The sequence below is a fragment of the Miniopterus natalensis genome, chromosome 8 (genome assembly GCF_054644295.1).
Source record: "Miniopterus natalensis isolate mMinNat1 chromosome 8, mMinNat1.hap1, whole genome shotgun sequence".
NCBI lineage: Eukaryota > Metazoa > Chordata > Mammalia > Chiroptera > Miniopteridae > Miniopterus > Miniopterus natalensis.
This window is the reverse complement of record NC_142088.1, coordinates 47,975,794-47,991,923: the sequence shown is the minus strand read 5'-3', so window position 1 is coordinate 47,991,923 and position 16,130 is coordinate 47,975,794. Positions and strand designations below refer to the sequence as shown.

General features: G+C 34.9%; 1 protein-coding gene across 1 annotated transcript in view; it reads right to left on the bottom strand.

Moving 5' to 3' along the window:
* The window catches only part of KCNH7 (potassium voltage-gated channel subfamily H member 7), a 391,952-nt gene that overhangs the window by 39,338 nt on the left and 336,484 nt on the right, over window positions 1-16,130 (bottom strand). Inside the window, exons 7-8 of the mRNA XM_016197612.2 lie at window positions 13,942-14,341; window positions 7,579-7,778 (exon numbers count right to left, since the gene is read on the bottom strand). Of these exons, the coding sequence (XP_016053098.1) occupies window positions 7,579-7,778; window positions 13,942-14,341 (600 nt within the window). The remainder of the gene's footprint in view (window positions 1-7,578; window positions 7,779-13,941; window positions 14,342-16,130) is intronic.

Genomic DNA, 16,130 nt, shown 5'->3' with positions numbered 1-16,130 from the left:
GCTCCCAGGATAGTGAGATGCAAAATGTTTCCCATTCATTTTATTTATTGGTTTATCAATAAGCAATAAAGAATAGAAATGTAGCATACATGTCATTTTCATTTCATACCAGTTAGGGTATTTGTTCCCCCAAAAGATTAGGGCTAGACAACAATGCAACAATGCACTTGTTTTCTAGAGAACGTGATGGCTGTAACAGCAATTATGTAACTTTTTGCAAAACAGCAGAAGCTCTCAAAATAGCTTTTTTCCTCCATCTATCAGTTCTCCCTTCTATAAAATGTATTGGTTCTTATCACCCAGCACTCTGAATGTTCCAGACACTGTTGTATCCTTTCGCATTTCTATTTCTACCAATTGAGTTGTAAACCAGCTGTGTATGTTTTGAAATCTATTTATGCCAGCTGTACTTGTTAGTGGGATTATATAATTCAGTTGTATTGTGCATAAAAGAATAAAATGTGGGTAAAGAAAGATAGCAGATCCTCCTCTCTGCAGGCAGGAAAATAAAGCTAAATGCTTTGGAAAACCTTTAGAGCAGTCATTCACTTTTAAAAATGCAACCACAGATTACTTTTGCATTAGGTGGTGGGCACCTAAACTTTTATAAAAGTAGAAATGTTATATAGTCCATTAACTCTGATTATAATCCAAAAATAAGAATGAATTATTAAAAAGTGACCAGAAAATTAGAAGTACATGGAACTTAAGAACTACAGTCTATGATAACCTTTGGAATAAAGAAGAAATGATTTAAAAGCAATAAAAGGAGAACATTTTTCATCAAAACCCATGGGCCCAGAGAAAAACTTTCATTAAAAAAGAAAATGTATAGTTTTAATGCCTTCATCATTAAAGAGGAAAGACTCAAACAATAAAATATCTTAATACAGATGTTAAGAGTACTAGTGCATAGGATAGCCCAAAGAAATAAAAAACCACTTAAGAAGCAGCATGGTGCCAGCTGTAAATAAGTCCTTGATAATGAAGGCAAATGCTAAAAATGGAAAGAATAGTATCAAGAATAAGTTAACCCAAAGTTTAGTTCCTTGAAAAGAAAAACAATGAAATATATAAATCTTTCAAAGGCCTGTTAAAGGAAAGAAGAGAGAACAAAAGTGTACAAATTTAGGAATGAGGAAGCAGTATAGAAAAATCTGTGAGTTATAAGAGACTTCTACATGCAATTTTATATAACAACTTTGAAAACCTAGATGAAATGGATGAATTCTTGACAATATGTAAATTGAAATGTTTACTAAGAAAGAAAGAAATAATTAGCATACTAGAGTTGGAATGGTGATTAAAGATCTACTATTAAAACCACCAGGATGAAGGAAACTAAGAAAATAATCCCATTTACAATTGCATCAAAAAACCTAGGAATGAATTTAACCAAGGAACTAAAAAACCTGTACTTGAAAAATTGTAAGACACTGAAGAAAGAAACTGAAGTTTGATTCCATTAGCTTTGATAAATGTTGAGTTCCTCTAATACTAGAATTAAAATTGACTTAAAGTCATATTTCCCAGGAATATTTTAAAACTGAACTCTGATGTCTCTCTCTACATTCTTATTATTGGCTAAACCTGTGCTGAATATTAAGTGATCTTAAACTGAATTGAGTTTGAATTAGTCCTGTGTTCCTATCACTCCAAAGACAGTGTCTGGAAACACATCACACTCTTCAGCAAAAAAAAAAAATTGCACTCCAGAGTCCTGATCAAATATACCATTATTTTCAAGAGTTATAAAACAATTGGAGACATCATTTCCACCTTCCTGCTACTGTAAGAGGAACATTAGCAAATAGAGAAACTGAAGCAGAGTGTGTTCATTGCCTCAGTGACCGCTTTTTTCTTGCTTAAAGCCCCAGGCCATGCTGTCATTATTTCTCTTAACCGCTGAAGCAGCAGCAGGGTGCCAGCTGTCAGTAAGTCCTTCTTGATAATGATGCTTAGAGACCGGGAGGAAGTGATCATCATCATTTGACTGAGCACATAGCATGTGACCTGAAAATACCAGATGTCTCTCTTATGTTTCATACTGTTCATGTCCGGAGGCTCTAGATGGTATTTATTGTTCTCTGTGGCATTTTTGAGACTTTCGGGTAAATAGCCTTGGTGAAAAATAGGAAGCCGGTGTGCCTTGCCCTTTCTTAAGCACCTGTGGTTTTCAGGCCCTGGCTACAGTAGACAAGTGTGTATATGAATAGTATATATCTTGCTAGTGCAAAATTTTATTACCTATCCAGTTTCTGCAGAGCCAGATAATTGTTATCAACTAATCAACATGAAGATAGAAACATCTTTTGAAGTGCATTGTAGATGACTATTATTTTAATTCAACTCCTGAATGGAAACTAGGTGTATTTTTTAGAAAACTAAGATGTGAACAGTCCTGAGGGTTATTATCATTTAAATGCAGTTTTTCCCCAGTCTCCATAACCCCTTTCCAAATGTGTGGATTTGCTTGTTGGGTCATTTGGACCTCAGTGTAGGGAATGGGCATGTGTCTTTCAACTTAGGCAATATTTGCAATGCTTTCTGCCACTTGACTGCTAATTTTGAGGCTATGCTTTTTTTGTTAAAATATTACTGGTCCAAAAATATATTATTAAATTGTATAGGCTTTTTTCCTATGAAAAAATTGAATTATGTTGTTGATATCTTTAGAAGTGAGTGATTTTATTTTCTGAAGAATTCTTAGAAAAAGGGTCTTTGTCCAGTGGTGGGGTAGTCAATGATGAGGGCACCATATTTTTAATCATTTTATTTATAGTTCTATGACTAATCAGTCAAAGCTTTTCCATTGACTATATTTATCAACTTCAGTATATAAAGAATCATTAGAAAAAAGTAATGTGGAATTAAAAACAATTTGGTGAAAATAAGCCATGCTATTTTTTAAATCTTGCTTTATATTTTTGTTGAGGTTTAATGTCACAAGGATTGTTTTTACCTAAGTTGCTGACCTGAACATCACTGAAAGAGCTTGTCATTACATTTCACTGTGGTCTATCAAAACAGTCCATGAATGAATGTGAAAGTCTGGCAGAGACGGAGTCATTTAAATAAGTACAGAGAATGGGAGCAACAAAGATTTTGAAGTAGTAGGGTTAGAATGTGGTTGAAGATATAAGGACTTAGTAGCTAGTAGTTAGTAGCCAGTAGTAGCTAGTAGGTAGTAAGTAGTAATTAGCTAAGGTCAGTAGTTAGAGTTAGCAGAGGCTATTCTAACAGAGAAGCTGGAAAAGAGTTGTGTAAGGAAAGAAAATAAAATTTTCATTAAAATGCTCCTATGAAATTACATCAGGCTCAAGAAATAAGAATTTCTGTGAAACGATGTGCAGTTCTGCATTGCATTGTTTCCATTTTGATTGGCTTTGTTTGCTGGGCCCATCATAAATGTCTGCTTTGTCACTCACAGTCCCACTGTGGTTCTAAGCATTTTTAGCCTACTAGGTTGACTCTTGATTGAAATCCTTAAATATTTTTCCTTCCTCAACTCTGACCCTATCTTACACCTCCTCTTTGTTGAGGAATTAATTTAATCTCTGCTAGGCCAAGAAGACTGGGCCATGTTGTGCAAGGAACATGGTTTCCTCCTTAACGCCTCACAGCCAAGCCCTTTCTTTCTGTTTGCCGCCAGCCTGCCTTTCAGCTTGCCTCTCTGCCTTGCTGAAGAACCTATCCCTCTGCCTAGTTTCTTATTTCAACTCCTTCCACATCTGTCACTCAAAATTGTCTCCATTGATACCAAGGCCAAAAACCCCCCCAAAACAAAGACAAGCAAAAAACAAAACTCAATTCTTATCCTTTTTTCATAAAATAAATAACAAAGTTGTTTCTGGAGTTCCTGCCTTACTTCTGCCTTGTACTCTCTGACATATGTGCTTCTATTCCTGTCCTTGTCTTCGGCTGAAATGGTCCCCTTTGGGTCTCTGCCATCAACGATTCTATCGCTCATTTATTCCAGTGGTTTTTGAATAAGATGAAGCAGGGAGACTCCATAAGGGAGACTAAGAGGTCCACGCCAGGGAGCGAGAGAGGGCAGCAGACAGGTTAGAACCTCCATCTTCAAGCACAAAAATGTCCCATCATAACAGTTTTACATATTTAGCATGCTTTAGAAGGATTTGAAAATGATAAGTTTAATGAAATTGCAGAGAGATTAAGTGACTTGTCCAAGGTTAGTGGCATATGGAGGGGGCATTTTTAAGTAAGGAATAGAATTTGTCACTAAATGTTCACAAAGATGATCTTTCCTGCCAATGTAGTTTTAAATTATGGAGTAATTTCTGCCACAGTTGATTATTTCTCTCCATCCAGAATGACCTATAGACCGTGGTTATTGGGTCCCTTCTTCAGTCGTTCCAGGCTCCTGTGTGTGATATGAGGAAACTTGATTCTACCCTGACAGGGAAGGTGCTTTTCAGCTCTTGGCAATGTTGTAACTAAAATCTATGTTGGGTAGTGTCAGAAAGTTTCAAATCGGGTTAGAAGACAGCATTGATTTGGGAAAATTCCTTGAGATGCCTTTTGACCTGTTCTAAGAAAGCATCTCCCTCTTCTTAATTAGTCAAATTCCTGGGAGTAGAAAGAAAAGGATTTTCAGGAATTGATCTAAAGGCATTTTTGAGATAATTTTTACTATTCCTAAGCCTGCCATCAGGTACAAAATAACACCTTCCTTTCACCACTTTCATTATTCTGACCCTTTTCCTTCTGCACTCTGAAGCATTTGGTTCAACTGATAGGGAGCCTGTAAGTGTTCCCTGAATGCTTTAAGCTCTGGAACATTCTGGCAATAGCTGTTTCACACACACACACAAAAGATGCAGGAAGTAAGGAACATGGCTGCACATTTTAGGTTAATTCTTTCCTATGTTTTGTGATCTATCAAGAATCAAATGTTTTGGGTTATAAAAAATAATTTTAAGTCAGTTAATACAGTGTGACTGGACATCTTGTACCTCATTTGGACATGGCTGAAGAGCAAAAATGACCTGAAATGTTTCACGAGAAGTTATATTTAAGGTTATACTTAAATGAAATACGGTGGAATGCTGATGTAAAATACAACAGTTTGGTGTACTTTCATGTATCACAACACATACATTTAAATAACTTTAAATTATTATTATATTACACTTTAGTAAACAATTAACTGAGAAGACACAGAGATTTTAATGTGTTTTTGGAGGTAAAAAAAATCCATTTTGATTTTTTTTTTTACCTCTCAATAGTCTAAGAGTACAGTTGTTTTTCTCTAATCAACTTTGTTTTGCATAATTAGCAAGCATCTTCCATTTGCTGAGTTTTCAATTACCTTGCATTTTGATTTTTTTACTCACTTTGCAGTCACAAGATGAGGAATGTAGACACTGTGTACAAACAAGAAGTTCGTGCAAAGTCAAGCTCTCAAAACCACATGCAAGACTCAGTGGCACATGGTTTAGAGCTCACACACTTCAGGATCATGTAATACAGGCATGCAGATGAGAGGGAAGAAAAGTACCTACATTATGAAAATAGAGGATGATGAAAAAGAATGACTTTTTCTTTATGACAGTTATCTAATGCAAACCGTATACCCATAACCTTTATCAGAGTGGAGGAAAGGGCAGGTAAGTGACTTTTTGTAGGGAGGGGAAAACTATATAAATATCATCTGAGGTCAAGTCTTGGTAAAATTAAGGATTTCTATTCTGTACTTGGCCTCTTCCAGGTTATCTTTCCCAGTTTCTTACTTTGTATTTCCTCTGCTACATCATGCAAAAAGAGATCAGAACTAACATTGGAAACCATTTAACAATCTCTAAACCTGACAGATAACAAGGGTGTTCTCCACAATGTACACGAGAATTAAATTGGATATAAATACCTCCTGTTCTTACCGGTGGGTGTTGTGATTCCATGTATTAAGGTGTGAAGCAGACAGGAAAGAGATAAATCTTTCATAAGTACATTGCAAATAGGCAAGTGGTATAGAAACCATATTTATAGGTAATAGAGGCAAACAATGAAAGGTAAGTAGTTGTCACAAAATAGACTTTAGCACAAAATATGGCCACAAAACTAGAGTTATATGGAGAGGGGAGGTACAATAAATGTGTTTTATTACTGTTATTGAAATAACCTGGCAGTATAAAACAACAAACTGAGTGACACGTGTGTTGATAAAAAATTCTTGACACTGCTTCAGCCAACCCAGCATTCGAGAAGCCCCAGTAGTTTCTGAATGGTGATATTTTTGTTAAACAATATGTAAACATGATCAATTCACAGGTATTTTCTTAGGAGATTCAAGTGTTACCCTGGTGAGATCAATTTATCAAATAAATGTTCACAAGGAACTGTGGGATGTCTAGAAATAACTCATGAAGTTCAGTTATGATTTTGTATAGGATGTGCTAATTGATTAGCTCTTCAAATTAAAATTTTTATAATGGCATGTCCTTCTCAGTCAGATAAATCATACACACGAAGATAAGTTTATCCATATATAAATATGTCTTTCAAATTGGGCAATATTTGCATATTTGAGTACCTAGACTACTAATTTTGAATCTTTGCTTTTTTTTGGTTAGAGTATTACTAGTCAAGTAAAAAAAAAAAGTCATTTTAAATTGCACAGGTTCACTTATGCAAAAATTGCATTGTGATGTTGCTCTCATTATATGTAAGGGTTTTTATTTTCTGAATATTTTTAGAAACAGGTCCTTGGCCAGTGGAGGAATAGCTATATGGAAAGGCACCATATTTTTCATCTTTTTAAAAATAGGTCTATGGTATGTCATAGAATTTGGACTTGTTATATAATTCATCTCTAGCAATCAGTTTCTATAAGCCAAACAGCTAGATGAAATAAATGTATGCAATTTTCCTAATGATACTTCTAATTGTGTTGACTTGGGGCATTATTAGAGGAAAAAATGGTTATGAAAAGTGAATGTTGATGCTGAATTTGCTTAAAAGTAATGAAGGAATCCACACTTCCCCTTTGAAAGGAAAGATACATTAAACCAGATACAGTAAAAGGGCACATAATTAATTTTTTAAAATATAGAAAATTCTTCCATAGCATAATCGTGAAACTTCCTATCATAAAGTGTTTATGACATACTTAAGCTTCCTAACCTCTTCCACAAATTCTCAAAATGTCCTATTTTTTTTTTTTTTTTTAATAGGATCTCTATTTGGGGCCATCATAGTTATTACTGTTTACTTGCCCAATCTTAATGCAAATGGGTCCAATTATTTTTTGCTGTCCTGGTAGCTAGGCCATGTGGTCCCAGCTTAGCAATGCTCTCTCTAAACAGAAGTGGGAACTCTACTGCACACAGTTATATCAGTTTGCATCATGTTATAATGCCTTTGCCACACAGTATAACTAGAATATAGCACCATGCAATGCCATGAATTGAGAATGAGAGACTATCTCCAGGGGAGAAAATAAACATCTGAGAGAGAAAAACAAAAGCAAGGGGTTCAAAGCTGGTGAGACTAGCTTTTCCATTTTGGCTGTAGCTAAAATGCTTATGTTACTTCCGTTTTGGAAACAGAAATACATACCATGTTCATGTCAATGCCGTTGGTGTAAGTCCACGCATGTTGGAAATATTCTTCAAGCCGTTGCCTCAGAGGATTGGGAATTTGGTGAAAGCGAATGAACTCTTTTACTCGCAGCATCTGCATGTGATACCTGGCAGTTCCCGAGTATAGTCTTTGGATAATTGCAGATACATTCCCAAAAATGCTTGCATACATTAGTGCTGGATTGGATAAAAAACAAAGTTATGGGGGAAGTTTACACTTGAGCATATTATATCTTGTCAGAATCTCAAGTATGTTAATTTTTGATGATCTCAATCCAGTTATGAGAATTTACCATTGACCCATGGAGAAAAAAAAGTCAAGCCAATCCAGTTGTAAATTTTATAATTTTGATGACAAATCTGGAGAGGAAAAGTATCTAAATTCCTGATGGATTCTGAATTAAAGTAAAAACTCAGATTGTTTACAATATCAACCTGTAAGCTGGAGTGTTGATTAGAGATAAAATGCATTTAGAATAAATATTTTGTTCGTAATGTAATAAGATATCATGGGGTTACCAGAGATATGTTTTCTTGAATTAGAGTGAAAATGTTAATTTTTAAATTGTGACATCTCTACCTCTCAGTCTCAAACCTAACCTTAAAATATTTTTAAAAATCTGCCATAAATCTTAAGATTTTTTTGAATATTTTAGATTTGCTAAGGAATGAAACATTGTTTTAAAGAATTTATGCTTTCCTTAGAGTATTAGTATATAACTTTTAATCTATTAAAATCCATTTTTACAGTGGTTTTTGCATGAGAAATATATCTCTGGCTTAGAATATGAAAAAACTGTTTTATTTTTATGGAGAAAAATATATACACTACATTTGTTATTTCATCTCTGGGAAGAAAGAAACTGCTATGACAACCCTTCTATATATTCATATTTAGGTGGAATACCCTTCTCAGTGCTTCCTGGGCTGAATCTTTATAATTTAACATAAGGCTTTTTGCCATCTTCTCTTTATTATGTTTGCATTCAGTTTCTAATGATCCCAAAAAGTGCTGTACTCTACAGAAAATCACATCATGGTACACGGTCTCTACCTTGATCTCTGGATGTGTGTCAGAACATTGGAGACAATGTAGTATATGTTTAAGGCACTGGAAAAGCAATATACCAAGCAGGGGGGAAACTATAAACATTTTTAAGTGCTTGATTCAACTATATTCAACCAACACATCTTTTTCCCCAACACATTTTATAAAATGTTATCTCTATAAACCACATCATCATTTTTAAAGTAGATTTTGGCCAAGTTCTAGGTGTTTTAAAGTGACTTTTCTTGGTCATTGTCTTTCTTTTCCACCTTATCTTTGTCTCTTGGTTAACATGGGCCTTGTTTACCACAGGTGTCCCTACTACAATAATGCCCCAGGGAAAGGGGTGGCACTTTGCTTTTATTTATTTAAAAGGATGAAAGTTGGGGGTCATCTGTAGTGAGGCTGAACTGGGATGTGGGAAAGAGAATACGCCTCAGTAAGGCAGACAGACTGTTTAGGCTGTATCTTCCACAGAAAAAAAGACCTGAGCCTAGCTTTAGTAAATGAATAGTTGATTAGGAAGGGAGTTAGCAATACTTGCCTGAAACTGATTCCTGGGATCCAAGAACATTCATGTGAAAAATATATTTTACTCTTCCTAATTGTAGTGTTGGAAATATTTATGGATGCTTTTATGTCTCCAAAGCACCTATCATATGCTCAGGAAACAGTACAGATTGAATTCACTTGATTTAATCAGTGGGCACATAATCAATGTTAGTTATTTTACCTAAACCACATTATTACTTGAAGAGTCAGGGAAAACATTCTTATTTCATATTTAATAAATACTGAGGTTTTATGTGCCTATTGCCATAAGAAATAGCCAGAACATTAGTCTGGGTCATAAACCAGTATTTCCACTCATTGACAAGATGGTAAAATCTAGATTATAAGTACATAGTTGAATACATGAATGACCTGTATTTCTCTTAAGAAGTTCTATGCTGATGGTTTCTTAAATTATGATCGAGACATGATTTTTTCTATATTTTTAAGGAAGCAAAGGGAGCTAAAGACTGTCAGCAAGAGAAAAGCACAAGATGACTGTATTCTGTACACATGATTTAGTCAATGCCCATCAACTGGCATAAAATATCAGTCACAAGCACGTTGGAGTACTATTTATAGGCATTTCTTTCCTAACTCACTATTTTATTTAGCTTTCTTTAATAGGAAGTTCTTATTTCATGAAAACGATTTGCTTTAGATTTAGATATTATAGGAAAAAACTCCATTTATCTTAAAAATTCCATCAGCATACTACACCTCAAACCTGCTATGCTAACCAAACTAATGAATTTGGTTGGCCATTGGGTATTAGCTGAAACGTGCTGATAGAACAAATACACTTGCTTTTCTACAAATTACACAAACTTAAAAAAATTATAACTTAAAAATTTTATTGATGTGTAATTTACATTTAATAAAATGAATCTGTTCCAAAAGTTCAGTTAGTTTTGACAAATGTATAAACTCCTATAAACTCCTATAATCAATATATAAAACATTTTCGCTACCCCAAAATATTTCCTGTGCCCCTTGGCTGTCTGCCTACGCATTTCAGACCCTAGGAAACCATTGTGGTCCTTTTTGTCATTGAACTTTAGTTTCCATGTCCTGGAATTTCATTTAAATAGACTCAAAATGTACATTAATTTGTGTCTGACTTCTTTTGCTCAACATTGTGTTTTTGAGATTCATATTGTTGTGTGTATCAGTAATTCATTCTTTTTCTTGCTGAGCATATTTGTACTGTGTGGATATGCCACAGTTTCTCTGTTCTGTAGCTAGAAATCTCACTGTTCCTAGTTTTTGGCTATTATGAATAAAATTGCCATAAACATTTGTGTACAAATACATTCTCATTTCCCTTTTAGAACCTAAAAGTGAAATTGCTGAGTTGTATGGTATGTTTAACTTTATAAGAAACTGCCAAACTATTTTCCAAAACTGTGTTACACTCTCACCAGCAATATGTAATATCAGTCGTTCCACCGCCTTTCTTACATTTTCTGTTATCAGTCTCTCCTTTGAAGGATAGCAGTGGGTATGTAATGTCCTGTTAGGATTTTAATTTGCATTTCCCTGGTGAATAATAATATTGTTTATGTATGTATTGACCATTCATAAATCTTCTTTTGAAAAATGTTTCTATAAATCTTTTGCTCACTTTTAAATTATCTTCTTATTATAGTGTTGTAAGAATTCTTTATATATTCTGGACACAAGTCTGTTTTCATATATAAGTACTAAAAATTTTGTTTTTAGCCTATCACTTACTTGCTCCTTTTCTTAACAGTGGCCTTTAAAAATTTGTAATTATTAATTTTAATGAAATCAAATTTATCAATTTTTATTTTTATTTTATGGCTCAGGGTTATTTTTTGTTTGTTTCAGTTTTGGTAATTTGTATCATTCAGAGAATGTGTCCATTTTATCTAAACTGTCATATTTATTATCATAAAATAATTCAAAATATTATTTTATAATCCTATTAATGTCTAGAATTTGTAGTAATGTCTTTTCTGTCATAGAAGATATTAGTAACTTATGACTTCTCTCTCTCTTCAGTTTAATTGCAGGTTTATCAATTGTATTGATATTTTAAAAGAGCCAGAATTTACTTCCATTAATTTTCTCTGTGTTTTGTTTTTTAATATTTTTTGCTGTTATTTCTAATTTCTTTCCTACTACTAATATTAGGTTTAATTTGCTTTTTTTTTTTTTACTAGCTTTTTAAGATAGAAGCTTAGATCTTTGATTTTAGAGCTTTCCTTTTTTAATTAAAACACTTAAAGCTATAAATTTTACTCTGATCACTATTTTAGCTACCTCTTACAAATTTTGATGTTTTATTTTCATTTTAATTCAGTTCGAACTAATTTTCTATGTGATTTTTTCTGTGAATCATAGGTTATTTGGAGTGTGTTACTTTATTTAAAAATATTTGGCGTTGTGTATACCTTTAAAATAAATTCTCTGATCACTGTTCTCTGTACACATTTCGAAGTACAATTGGCAACTGTCTTTGCAGATAGCAGCTTTAAAAAATATATCTATCAATATTTGTTTCTGTTTAGTTAGATGATAGCTTCTAGTGTTTAACGTTTAGTTTGCTTGAAACATATCACTGTAACAGGGATGGCTGATTGTTTTGTTTTCTACAAATTGGTTTCAAATTTTTCTTTTAGAATGAAGACTAGACTTAAAGAAGCTTAGGGAGGATGAGAGAGTTCAACCTGATATAAACTAGACTATGATTAGATTAGAACATATACAGTATTTTACATCATGTGTTTAGATATTGTATTTTATTTTTAGCTTTAAATCAGGTCACTCATAGATATGAGGAGTACGTGCTTAGTTTAGAAATATACAGTAGGATCTCAATGGAAATATTACGTGTAGACATACCCATATACATCAAATTTCTAAGCAAGTATCAGTGACATTCTTTTTATTATTAAATTTCAGTCTTAATTTTACCTTTTTCTTTATTCATGGCTTAATAGGTCATGATAGAATTCTTCAGGAATATTTATAAAATGTTCCCGTGTGGCATCAAACTTTGTATAATCCCATTTTGATTAAGGTTTGTAAAACCAAGCTGGTTATTCAAATAAAGGCTGTCATGTAGAGAGTGGATGTCTCTTACTCTACCGAATTAACTGGAGTGTTTTTTTCTTTTTTTGAAATAAAAAATTCGTCTGCAGGAGACACATTCCTAAAGAATCAATAAGAAGAGCCTCATGCCACATTTTAAAAAGAAGAAAGAGGAAAGAAGGAAAATAGCAACCAAAGATGAAAATGGCTAATTACCTCCTGACTTAGGAATTAAAGATTAGGTGCAGAGCAAGAGCTGCATTTTCTTTAACTTAATATAATTCACACCATAAACAGTACCATGTATTTCACTTAATTCTCCCAAGTGGTAGGAATTTCTAAATGGTGAACAGATTAAACTTCAGTGCATTTGAAAAATTATTTCTTATAAATTCTATGTTTCAAGATGTGGGCTTTGTTTTCTTTAAAAAAGTTTGTATATTTTTTTCTACATAGGTGTTAAATAATAAAATGATGACAGCAGTTGTTTTTCTTTTCTTTGTGTGCTACGTGTGCCACTAAAGTTCATAACCACTAACAGTGTTTACCAGCAGCCATAATTGTAATCACAGGCTCTTTGGGGCTGTTTGCTCTGAGAGGTTCAGTTTCTCTGGGATGGATTTTCCCATTTTTCCCAGTGGGCCCCGCTTTCATCTCCTTCTGGGTGCAATGCTACTTCTGCGTTTATATCCAAAACCAAGCCTCAATCTGAGTTACTTAAATATAATGATTTTGCTTATTTAAATGTTACTAAAAGACAAACACCAAGACCTATATGTTAAAAGTAAATTTTAAATAACGTGGACAATAAACTGGTGAATCTTTTTAAGTTTCATAAATAAAGCTTATCGAAGTACAGTTCATTAGTCAATATGTTAACATTTAAGAATCAACTCTTGGGACCTGTTTTCAAATTTGTACTCAATCTAAGGATGATGCCCTTTTCAAGCTTTATAAATTCATCATGCTTTTCCCAATTGCTGCCTAATATCTGGAGTTATCTTTAGTGGTTCCAAAGTGTGATTTAAAAAAATATATATGCTAACATTAAAACACCTTTAGTTTAATACAGATTTTTTTCTTATTCCAAAGAATGCTCCTTATAAATAATACTCATATTACTCAATTACAAGGTAAAGGTCAATCATTTAGGCCTTGACATAGAGTCCCAGGGAAAGGAATTTGTCGTCAATGACAAGGATATGCACACACACACATAAAGTATATATTCATATATAAAAGATTAACTTACATTATGATTAGTGGTGATGATGGTGGTGATAACATACATATATTTCTATTAGTCTAGTATATCTAGCAATATAATGTAAGCTAATCTTTCCCATTCTAACCTGCCTCAGCATGAAATAGAAAGTAACCATTGGTAATAAATTATGAACACTGTTTTACAGCAGGAAAAGCGAACAGCAACTCTCAGTTCCTGAATCCCAAGACCCATGTCACTCCAGTTAAATGCTTGTGCTTTCCTGAGGTCCTGAAAACCTTTGGTGTCTTCCCTTCAAAGACAGATTCATATCTGATAGGCTATGCTACCCAAATATATAATCCCACTATTTCTACAATTCCCTATACTTTTTCTTGCCCTTATTTTACATGGTCTAGAGATACCAATTTTGTGATACTATTTTGTCCGAACAGATAACCCAAGAGAAGTCTACTTACAGCCAATCAGCATGACACAAATGGAAAAGATCTTTTCGGAGTTGGTGTTGGGCGACACATTCCCGAAGCCTACGCTGGTTAAGCTGCTGAAGGTGAAATAAAGCGCGGTGACGTATTTGTCTTTAATGGACGGCCCAGAGCTCGAGTCGCTGTCGTTGTAGCGCTTTCCGATTTGCTGCCCTAAGGAATCCAGCCACCCGATCTTGTCGGTGAGGTAGGGCCGCTCCACGTTGCCGATGGCGTACCAGATGCAGGCCAGCCAGTGCGCGATCAGCGCGAAAATGCACATGAGCAGCATGAGCACGGCCGCGCCGTACTCCGAGTAGCGGTCGAGCTTGCGCGCCACGCGCACCAGGCGCAGCAGCCGCGCCGTCTTCAGCAGGCCGATCAAGGTGGTGGTCTGCGGAAGCAACGAGGCGCGGTCAGACACGGCTCCCGCAGCTCGGCGCCGGCTGTGCGGGCAGAGCAGGCGCGCACGACAGAGAGCAGCGAGGACGCCTGCACATTTGGATTAAATATTTTTTAAAAATGTTCCCTGCTTTGGAAAACACTCTGAAAATGCGCGTTCGGTGAATTCAGTGTTTCGGCGTGCAAGGCCCATGGGACAAGGAACTTGCCTGTTTCATTTTAACCTCGGGCCAACTGCCTTGCACACCCTGGGTGAATCATTCATTCAGTAGCAAACACTCCAGTGGGTTGCTGGAGTGCCACACACTGGAATGACTGTGTTGCACAAACACACGTCGTCACTTTTCTAGCAGAGACAGTTATTTGGTAGACAAAGTGTCCTTGCTAATGAAGAGACACAAGTTCACTATCTGCTGGGAAGATTTATATTTTTATTTATTTATTTAATCTTCACCTGAGGATATGTTCATTGATTTTAGAGAGAGAGGAAGAGGGAGAGAGAGAGATGAGAGAGAGAAACATCGATCGATCGCCTCCTGTAGGCTCCCCGCCTGGGGATCAAACCTGCAGCCTAGGTGTGTGCCCTGGTGGGAACTGAACTCACAGCCTTTTTTGGTGGACAGGAGGACGCTCCAACCAACTGAGCCACCTGGCTGGGGTGGGAAGGTAAATAATTTTAAAATAACAAATAATAAGGTCATTTCAGAAATGAGAAGTGTTATGATGCTAAAAAAACAACAGAGCGATAGGATAGAAGATGTTTGGGGCATGGGTTGGAACGGGGACCAGTTTAGAAAGGAAAGCCTTGCTGAGGAGCTGATACTAGAATTGAGAAAGATCTGCATCGTGAGGAGCCAGTCAAGCAGATAACTGGGAAACTTCTTGGACGATCGCATGCATGCATTAGACACTATATTTAAATGCATTTTTTCCTTCCTAACTGTGTTAAATTGATAAACTGTTTCTTGCTCTCTCAATGGTATTATGTATTTTACTTTGTGGTGTGATATATGTAGCTAATTACATGGTTATTATTGACCAGGTATCTAATGATAGGACACTTCTATATAATAACAGGATAGTTAACTGTTTGTTTGGACTTAACATCTGATAAGTACAAATTACAAGTTCATTTCTTAGGTTTCCTCAATAATGTCAACTATTAAGTACTACATATTTCACAGGGCATATAATTATTCCATAGCTACATGGTGTTTACCAATCATTTAGTCATTTTATCTGTTCATTGTTGGTGTTTATTTTGCAAAGTGCATCCAACTGAGTTAAGAACACATATTTTAATTAAAGAAATAGCTCATGACATAACTATCACCCTATATCTATTCACATTGACTTGGTGGAAAAGGGGCACTAAATACCAAGAAAAACATTTTCATTAAAATATTCTAATAAGTGTTGCCTTTCCCCCCTTGGTTCACAGTGCTCACAAGGGAAGGGGCAATTCCTCAGTTTCCCTGAATTCTTTAATTCAATTAGTATTGAAACCCTCTAAAGGTGAGAGGAGCTTGTGTAGTTGAGATGTGCTTATCACAACTGGATTCCAGTCTGTTCTTTTTGGAATGTGTGGAGAGGCCCGTCTTCCTTGCTTCCAACACTGGGTTCTTATTTTTCAGGGTGCAATAAAGCAAATATTTTTTTGTCCTTCACAAATTTAAAAATATATCTCTTCGCAGTGAATAAATAGTTTAAGTTACTATTAAGTAGTTCCCTGGGAGAAAAGTCAACTTTCTACTATTTGTATTATCAGTATTTTAGTTTAG